Consider the following 10,160-nt stretch of genomic DNA (forward strand, 5'->3'; position numbering starts at 1 on the left):
TGCTCCTTACTCCCCTTTCCTCAACCCCATTGAGGAGTTTTTCTCATCCTGGAGATGGAAGGTTTTTGACCATCGCCCACATGACCAAATGTCCCTCCTGGATGCAATGGATGCTGCATGCCAAGACATCACAGCTGAACACTGCCAGGGGTGGATAAGGCATGCAAAAAGATTCTTCCCACGATGCCTTGCCAGAGAAGATATCAGGTGTGATGTGGATGAGAACATGTGGCCAAATGCAGAAGACCGGGCAGATTAGAAGTTTACTTTGTTTTTTTTTATTATTATTCCGGTGCTTTTTCTGTTTGTATATCTTGCAGTAATGTCCTTTTGCAAATAAAGTCTTTACTGCAGCAATTCTGTCTCTGTCTTTTTTTTAGAACTGTAACTGTACATTCTATAAAGCTACTCTGAGATGGTCATTCATTTTTTGTGACAAAATGCATGCATTTACTAAACCCAACAAAACAAAAATGTAGAGAGGCTTCAAAAGAAACTACAGTGCAAAACACAATCTCTGATCAATACAATAAACTGTACTGTCCATTGTATAAGGGCAGACCTGTCACATAAAATAATGCAGTTTCTGTAATTTCAGCTGATGATAGTGTTCTTTTTGTCATTGTGTTATGATTGACTAAATGTTCCTGTTGGAAGAGAACATGTGTTAGTGTTTTGAATAATTATTTGATTTTGAAACATGTTTGCAGTGTTTTGGTAGACATAGTATATTGTGTTAGTGTATTATTGTATTTTGAAAATTAGATTTGGAGTTTAGTTTACAATGTGTGATTTTGAGCATGAAATTAACCGTTTTGCCAATTGTGTGTTTTAGGTGTGTTGGTGCGTTAAGAGTTTAGGAAACTTGTTAAATGTATTGAAAAATCTGTCATAGCGATTGTAAAAAACTGTAGTCACCTCTGCTGACAGTATATGCATGCAAATAAAGGCCTTTACAGGTCCTCATGGTAGAGACAGCAACAGTTTGACCTCAGCCACAAAACAACAACTGAGACGCCACAATTAGAGCAAGAGAAACCGCATTACAAACCAGCACAAGAAATGTCAGCATATTCGGTTCATCTGAGTACCAAATTATGCCTCAGTCTCATAGTCTAGACAGAGACTTATCTTCCAGATAGGACTGCATAAAGCTGAGCATAAAACAATAACATAGCAACACAGACAATATCCAGTTTCATTATACAAAAACATTTGACCAGAATCAGAGTCATGCATGTAATGAAATAATGCATTTCAGTTTATAAGCTATTAGAGATAGAGATATTATATATTTGGATCATTTCAGACCATGCATCTTCAATGACCAAAGACCTGGACTGCTATAAAATGATATTAACTAAACATGAGAAATTTTCAGCCGTGACTATCGACCAGATCAACAGAAAACATGACAGTAAAACAGGCACATGTTCTTTTAATTTGGCTCGTATAGTAACTCACACCTGATCTTGTTGGGAGATCCAGCCATGATAGATGTATAAGTTAATAGGGAGTGTGTTTAGAGTGAACGTTATGACACCCCTGAAGTGGCCTGCTGGTATTGTACTAGTTCACAGTTGACAAGCTCAGAGAGTTCAACTCCATATGGAACATATATCACTCAATCTTCCTAACTGCTGTTGCTGCTGCACTTATTAAACTCACTTTAACACATGGCAAGTGGGCTTCACACTGCAAGCCTCTCGCACACTCACACGCTTACTCTTTGTGGTCAGCAGCTCCATATATTTCACAGGCCCTGACTGCAGGAGGATTTGATTAGTGTGAGATGCTGAGATCGGTCATCTTTTCAAGCCTATAGCCATAAAGACATTTTTCATTTCTCAGTGGGCTTAATAATTTGCTTGAAGGGACACAATGCATAAACTCTGTACATTTAAACAACCGATGCGGTTTGTATCTATTTTTTCCCCTTTCTCTCATGGTAGAGCCATTTATACAGTACCTGCTCGTTTCTCACCTCTCTTTTTCCTTAAATCTATAGTTTACTTAAGATTATTCCCATTGTGTGAAAGTTTTTATTGTTGTTTAGAGTGAAGGTGAAAGTAGCACACAGAAGGTGAGTGTTTTTTATGTGAAAGCTTCTAAAACTTGCTTACTAGCAGATCCAGGTGGATTTCCAGAACATTCATGTACGTATAGGGTATAAGGTAACATGTTGCAGAATGAGAATTTGTTTTAAAAATGCTACAACTATAAAATATTATGATTTTATAAATAAAAGAAATAGTATTGCACAGTAACTAATATGTACACCAACATTCAAAAGTTTAGGATATGTACTGCTGGAGATATAATACTACAGGTTTTTTTTTATGAAAATCAGTACACAGGAATCTTAATCAAGCTTAATCAATCAACGTTTTAGCTTGATGGCTTGTTGTTACTCATTAATACAATTGAATGTTTAAAATAAAATTTGTGTCTATGCCTAAAAGGGATAAAAGAAGGTTTAATAATGAGTTTATTTCGTGAACCATGTCTGATTTATGTCATCATATATCAATGTAACGTGAAGAGTATAAATGAATGTCAGTCTGGGACACCTGTGGCTAGTGCAGAAATGCAGTGGTGTTTTATTTGGATCTATTTACAGACCTCTGAAGCATGATTTTTAAAAACATGGCATATTATGAAATCTCGGTTTGAGTTAAATGACTCATTTATTAATAGCTGTGGTCCATTTTCACAGTGCCTTCAACAGCTTAAACCACATCCTGCTCAGTGAATCAGCTGATGGAAATGTGCAAAACAGGATGCAGGACTTTCTACATAATAAACACCAATATCCATCATGAATAGTCTCATACCAAACACCTAAAAGCAACACCTCAGCTGTAATACACTGGGCTAGAAAATCTAACATTGGTGACAGATTGACTTTGTGCATTAATGTTGACGACATGAGGCTGATATTATATCAGGGTTCACGGGGGACAATAGTCTATACCAGCTGCTTATTTTCTCATTATCATAAATGATACTCAAAAGAACACATAACCTATTTTAAGCCCAGAGTGAAGGGGAGAAATGGGAAAAGTGCAGCCACACATAGTGGGTTGCTGTGTTTGCCAGCGCTCTCTTGCTGATGGCAATATTGAAGTAATCTCAACCAGATGTTCATTAATGGCTTTTTAAGAGATCTCAGGGAGCGAGGTGGAGAAGCGGCCCAGATCTGCGCTCTGATCTCAGGCTCGCTTTCGCCGTGCCAAGGGCCCGGAGCTCCACAATAACACACATCATCTGACAGCTCCGCTCCCTAGCAACCGGCCTGTTTACACGGACAACACTCACCACAGGGAGGCTATTTGCAGGCTTCCATCGCAAAAATATATCTTTCCCTACAATTATGAAAAAATGATGAGTTTACTGTAAATTGCCAAGAAGGGATTTTCTTCACTGGATGTGTCTTGCTATACACAGACGCTCATAAATGAGGTTAATGAATGTGACATCACTTAGGCCATTAAGTTACTCCAAAAAATAATAATTAAACACATTTTAATGGTTAAAGCCTTTAACCTTAGATACCTAATACAATTAAATACATTAATCAGCTAGACTGCATTAGTGGTGGAGATTTTTTCACTGACTCTTTTTGCAGGTTAGCAATATCATTAGGCCAGTAGTGGCAGTGACTGACTTAATGAGTGAGTCATCAGCCCCTTTCCCACAGCAATCCGGTAAATAACCAAATATGCTGTTCACACAAGCAACGGCGTTCCAGCTTTTTATCGGTAAGAGACCATTCACATCAGGTCCAAAATAACTATAAATTCTATGATGTCAGTCATTGCACGCCATTGTCTTTGATGAACCAGTGAAAAGATTTTGGAAACATTCTTTTAAGGTAAAAAATAATCTTTGGTGTTGCTTTAAATACACAAGACATACGACATACGCATTATATCCAACTGCAGAGCCGCAGCGCTGATGAATGGAAAAGAAGGCAGGGTCTCGAAAAAAAGCAGCGAGACGTGGCACAGCGGTCAAAGGTTATCATCTTGCGCATATTTACATAGCCTAGAAAAAATATTAAAAAGATTAATGTAAACAGCGCTGAGTAATCAAGTCATCTCTATAAGAACTTTATGATTGGGCCACAGCAGATTTCTTACGTAGCCTATGTCAGCGCGGTCTTACCTCGTCGTATGTGATCAATCATCACATGAATGACCTTTCATGTAGTGTAACATAGGCTAGCTCTAAGTGAATGAAAACATCCTGCTAAGTTTTAAATCTGAAAGTGCACCGTATATAAAGTATTGTCTTTCAAAAGTAAGAGTCGACTCTGAGTCAATGCAATGAATTGTTTTTCAAATGAGTCACAAGCCGTTTCGTTGTGACGTCAAGACGAAACATTAGCCTATTGCCCGCCCACTTATGCGCAGACACCAGGGAAAACTTGAACCTCAAACCTGCAGCTGATTCCTGTGGATACTGGACAGCATCATGTCGAGAAGACGCTGTGCTCTACAATGTGACGCTAAAGCCAGTTTTTTTTTCACTGCCAAAGGACGAGCATGTGAAGAATCAGTGTTAAAATTCATCTTTACCATGATATCACAGCGGTATAATCCTAAACTTTTGCTGTGTTCCCTTTATTTCACTGACGACTGCTTCTCAAATCTCGGAATTCAATGCAGGATTCGCAAACCGCTTACTCTTGAAAGATGGTGTTCAAAATACTTAGTTTTGAGTTTTATATTGTGTTGGTCTCCTGCTAACTGGCTAACTCACGTTTTCACTGTCTTACTTAAATGCTTCTGCTAATCAGTTGTGGTCCACTATTACCTAAAATTGTGTCAAATGCAGATTCTCACTACTTTGAGGAAAGATTAAGCATGGAGCAAGATTTGTTTTACCAAAGTTTATGTTACATCAGTCATTCACATCAGTCATTCACGCTTATTGATACAGTTTCCACGTGTTCACCGCAATATATTACAAAAATACTCGATAAATATATTAGTACAAGTAAAATAATCGGTTTGTTGATGGACATGCACTTGTTAATGCGGATGGTGAGGAATTACAGTTGCAACATCTCATAATGTATCACTGAGAAACGTCCTGCTCGAGTTGTCCTTGCGATGGAGGTTCGGGTTGAATAACTGGTTCTTAGAAATCTGTTCTTCCAGTGTTTCATCATCATCGGACTCGCGCTCGCATTGATATGGTAAAATCGACGTCATTGTTCGTTACTTTGTTTAGTTTACGGGTGTAGGAAGCGTCAGGACAGCTGACGTTGTTATGGCAATGGGCATTTTTGTTTTTGACGCGTGCGCTGTACGTGGTAAACCAATCACAACAGACTGAGCCATCTGGCAAATCAGAGCAGAGTAGCTCGCAGAAAGGCGGGATTTAGAGAGATGTCATCTGACGAGTCGTTTGAGAATCATTGAAAATGTGGTGATGTGCAAATGTATATTATGAGAAAATGAATTACCTTTAATGCATGTAAACCTGTTGTAGGAGACTCCAAAACAACATTAGCAAACTTTAAAATAGCATAATAGGGGCACTTTAAGCCAAATGCTGAATTCGGAATTGAATTCTACTTTTACTATTTATGCCTGAAGGATATAGTAAAAGTAGCAAGAGTAGTGTGCAGTTATTCAAATTCAGCAATAATTATTTAGGCCTACTCAACCGATTTGTTGAAAAACACTTGTTCATTCAGGAAAGAAACGCGTCTTTATGAGTGAGTAATTTAAAGGTGACATATTATGCCCCTTTTCACAAGATGTAATATAAATCTATGGTGTCTCCAGAATGTACCTGTGAAATTTCAGCTCAAAATACCCCCCAGATCATTTATTATAGCTTGTCAAATTTGCAAGAAAACATATGCAAATAGAAAAAACACCGGCAAATTAAGAAAACATCTTCATCAGTTTTACAGCACACGTGTCCCAAGCATGTCCCAGCCAGGTTCGTCACTTATTGGGGTCCCCTGGAAACATTTCCGTTGTGGTCTGTGCTATTTGCAGCGCGTTTCTCTATTTGATTGTGTTGTGAACTTTTGCAGTGCTTTTCTGTATTTGGTTGTGTTGTGAGTATTTGGAGCACACGTGTGTTGTAAAACTTATGAAGATGTTTTCTTAATTTGCGGATGTTTTTCTGTAGTTGCAGCACGTTGAGCTCTCTCGGCCACCATAGGTTACACTGTCGCTTGCGAATGCAAAAACGGCACCATGGATGGAAACGTTCAGATTAAGGAGCAGTAATATTATAATAAGATCCCCTTCCTACATCAGAAGGGGAGCGAAATCTGTTACTGGATTGTCACTTTTCACGTTTCTGGGTTGGTAGGTGCACCGGGGACCCGATTATAGTCAGATTTTCATGATATGTCCGCTTTAAAAATATCTTGTGTTCCGAAGATGAACAAAAGTCTTACGATTTTGGAACGACATGGGTGAGTTGTTAATTGATGACAGAATTTGTTTATGTGGGGTGAATACCTTTAATTGTAATTAAAACATAATTAAATAGTTCACCAGATCAACAACCTATAGCAGTGAACCATCAGAATTAAAAAAAATGTGACTTGGTGAGTTTGATACAAGTTCCGATCCTCTGATTAGAAACTAAAGATGTGTAAATGTTTCGAAAGCACACTTTACGTGCAAAGACTTCCAGATTTTAATTTATTTGGAACAATTTTAATTGGCGAAATAAAAATACACAAAGTTACTGGTTGTGTCTAAAATCGAAGTTACAATTGGAATTATATTCTTGTTTATTGAACTGCTGATTTGATATTTTTACTGTTGTGGATCATCCCTCAACATACCTTCAGTGAACACTAGATGCAGTGCCTCCTACTCTCCAAAACGATCACTTATCAGAGACTTTTTCTTTATGTTTCTTCAGAATCTCAGAGCTTTGCACAGGTTTATGGGTTTTGCAGTGCCAGAGCGCACTTTATTTGCTCCTCATGTGCACAGACTGCAAGCTCTAGTCTGGTGCTGTTGAGCCACACTTGATGGTTTTGATCAACAGAACACCATGTACTTCCTTTGTTCCCTAATACAAACCAAACATGAACACAACTGAGCATTATTATGTGAGGGATGAGGTTTACATGCATTCCTAATTAGACTTGGGCTTTTAAAAATGACTACAATCTAAATTTAGACCTTTCTTAGATCTGCTCAGAATAAAACCTACAGCTTTCCACTTTTCACCAAACAACACATCCAACCTCAAGAAAACAGCATATAATTGAACAACCAAATTGGACTCTATTAGCATTGCATGATTTGACTCGTTTGTGAATGACAGTGCGCTATAAGAAACACGACAAGTGGTTGCAATCATTTTTGTAATAATTCAGCAAACCTTGAGCGCAGGTATTTTCCCTCCATCATTCTGACTATATTTGACGCTGCAAACATCCACAACACTGCTCTATTTGGCAAGTAGGCACTACCAGTCCTTCCAGGAGGTATTTATGTCAGAGAGTCATGTTTAATGGCAAACTTGAAATGATTTCCATCATCTCTGCTGCTAGAGGCTGCTTCAGGCCTTCTTTTGTTCTCCTGGTTTGCAATGGGCATTGCAACAATTACGCGACTGTAATGCTAATGGTGGTGGGTTTATAATGGACGTTGTTCTGTTCCCTCCAGACTTGGGATCCCAATAGACTGAGATTACCAAGGCAAACCTCAGCACAGATGGGCAGTGGAGAAGTCCAATTGGTAACAGATGTGAGCCCCCTGAAATGCTGGCTTGGACACCACAGATATATAGGCCCTCAAGGCCATCACAATATTATTGATCAACTACAAAAGCAGCATTTGTTGACATAGGTCTAATTACACTTAATTATTTTAGAGCTGCATAAAGAATCTTGTAAAAACTATGTTCTGAAAGCAAATTAATGCCAAGAGTGCATTTTAATATTCAGTGCACTGCATTTAGGTGTGCCTTTGTGACAAACTGGGTTGTGTATTTGGGTGAGGCCCAATCGTGTCTAATAAACATATGGGAAAGCATAATAAACCGGGGAGTATGGCTATGTGCGTTTGTTCTAAAGCCCCTGAGGTGAGCCCCTACACTCAATTACCTCTGTAAACATCCCACAGCCCACATTTCTCTCGCTCTTTCTCTCTATATGTGGCTGAGAGACTCACTCAGTTGTAATCAGCCCATATCTGGGCAAGAGTCTATTTACTGGGCTGAAGGAAAACAAAAGAACATTTTGAGCTTAACTAAATAAACTAGCTATTAACCCTATCATCCACTTAAACTAATGGATTTAGCCAGTGTTTGCTTTTTCTGATACTTACACAAGACATGGCATTTTAATGGTGTTAAATAGACGAGACAAGCACACGGATGTTGTTGTGGATGTTATACTGCAGTTTCAGTCTAAAGGTGCAGTCACAACAAACAAAAAAAGGTTTTTTGTCAATAATTTAGCAATGTATGAAGCACAGCTCACACAGAAGTCACTTTCAAACCAAGCAGCTTTCTGTTCATCAATGCAGTACAGAAATACACAGGGAAATATTTCGCCCTCATGTGAAATTTCTTATCGTGGATTTCTATTGATATGACTGGTTCCCTTTCAATATTGCTCTCTCAACGTTGCGTCATCAATGACGCCATGGAGAAACTGAAGTACTAGAAATACTGAAGCCTGATTGAATCACGCTATTGCCTTGTATGCGCAAATGGTGTTCAAGCGTGCGAATCTGGGGCAGCGAATCTCTATATAACGCGACACTGAACACTGAACTGAGCGACACTGAAAAGCCCTAAACGGCTTAGCTCCAGTCTATTTAACGGATCTTCTATCACCCTATAATCCATCGTGCTCTTTAAGATCACTAAATTCAAGGCTTTTGGTCATACCTAGGATATCCAGAACCACCAAAGGAGGGAGAGCATTTTCACATTTGGCTCCAAAACTCTGGAATAGTCTTCCTGATACTGTTCGTTGCTCAGACTCGCTCTCCCAGTTTAAAACTAGATTAAAGTCGCATCTCTTCAGCCAGGCATTCATATAATCCTACAGTTCAAACTACAATCCGGCCTCTAGCTCATAAATGCCAGAGGAGAACTGGCCCCCGACTGAGCCTGGGTTCTCCCAAGGTTTTTTTCTCCATTAGGTCACCTGATGGAGTTTTAGGACACCATTAGGTCACTTGATGAAGTTTTTCGGTTCCTTGCCACTGTTGCCTTTGGCTTGCTCAGTTGGGGATATTTTGGGGATATTTAATTTAATTTTATCAATCAATAAATTCCTCTTGAAACAAACTTTGTTGTATTATTTTAATTTAATAATGTGAAGCTGCTTTGATACAATCTGTATTGTGAAAAGCGCTATACAAATAAACTTGACTTGACTTGACTTGACTGAACGGCATTTCCTCAGAATCTTTCTCTTTCAGACAGCTGTTCTGACTTCAAGAAGCCGTTTACTGCATGCCGATGAGATTTGCTCCAACCAGCGGACGGCACTGGATTCCCGCTCTCCTGCTTTGCATTTCGTTATGACATTTTCTTTCAGCATTGAAAAGACCTGGCTATCCTCACTGTGAAGTTATGAGTGTCAGGATCCTTCACCTCCGTATCGCCATCATCTTTGATGATAAGCAGGCCGCTGAAGCGCTTAGGCCTACACCCTCCACTGCCCAAAGGCCATGGAGTAGGAAGCAGCGGCAGCCGGAGGCAGGAGAGTCAGTATCCGCGTGCCTCGCTTCCACCTGAACTACTTGTGATTTTCGCCTCTGCCTGCCGCACCCACGCAGAAGCCGTCCTTAAGGAATCAAAAAGCTGGCATAGGTCCCACAGGCCCCTGTTTTCTGAAAGTGCTTACGACATAAACAGCGTCCCACCTCAGCGTGGCATTCTGCCTTGTATAAAGCATGAATTGCTCCTGCTGCTTACTTACATTAATTAAGCAGCCCCCCGACTCAGCAATCTCAGACTCCATAGATCTTGACGTATTACTGTATAAACACCGGCTAAGTATGGAGTGTGGTGTCTTTAATACAGTTTGCTATACATAATAGTTGCTTTTTTATGATAAATCCCTGGCTGTGCCGTTGCTTTCATAAAGGTGTATGGTGTTGCTTACACTAACCACTATGTAGGTCGGCGCTGCCGCCGTTCATTGCCTC

At 39.5% G+C, this 10,160-nt stretch overlaps 1 protein-coding gene across 1 annotated transcript in view; it reads left to right on the plus strand.

Moving 5' to 3' along the window:
• Nucleotides 1-805, plus strand: part of LOC309500534 (uncharacterized protein) — a gene marked incomplete at its 5' end in the record, with an annotated part of 2,190 nt that extends 1,385 nt beyond the window's left edge. The window contains one exon of the mRNA XM_082172144.1: nt 1-805. This exon is cut by the window's left edge and continues 401 nt beyond it. Coding sequence (XP_082028270.1) covers nt 1-259 — 259 coding nt within the window. The 3' untranslated portion in view covers nt 260-805.
• Nucleotides 806-10,160: the final 9,355 nt, after the last annotated feature.

The sequence above is a fragment of the Leuciscus leuciscus genome (genome assembly GCF_965113295.1).
Source record: "Leuciscus leuciscus genome assembly, chromosome: 6".
In the NCBI taxonomy this organism is placed as follows: domain Eukaryota; kingdom Metazoa; phylum Chordata; class Actinopteri; order Cypriniformes; family Leuciscidae; genus Leuciscus; species Leuciscus leuciscus.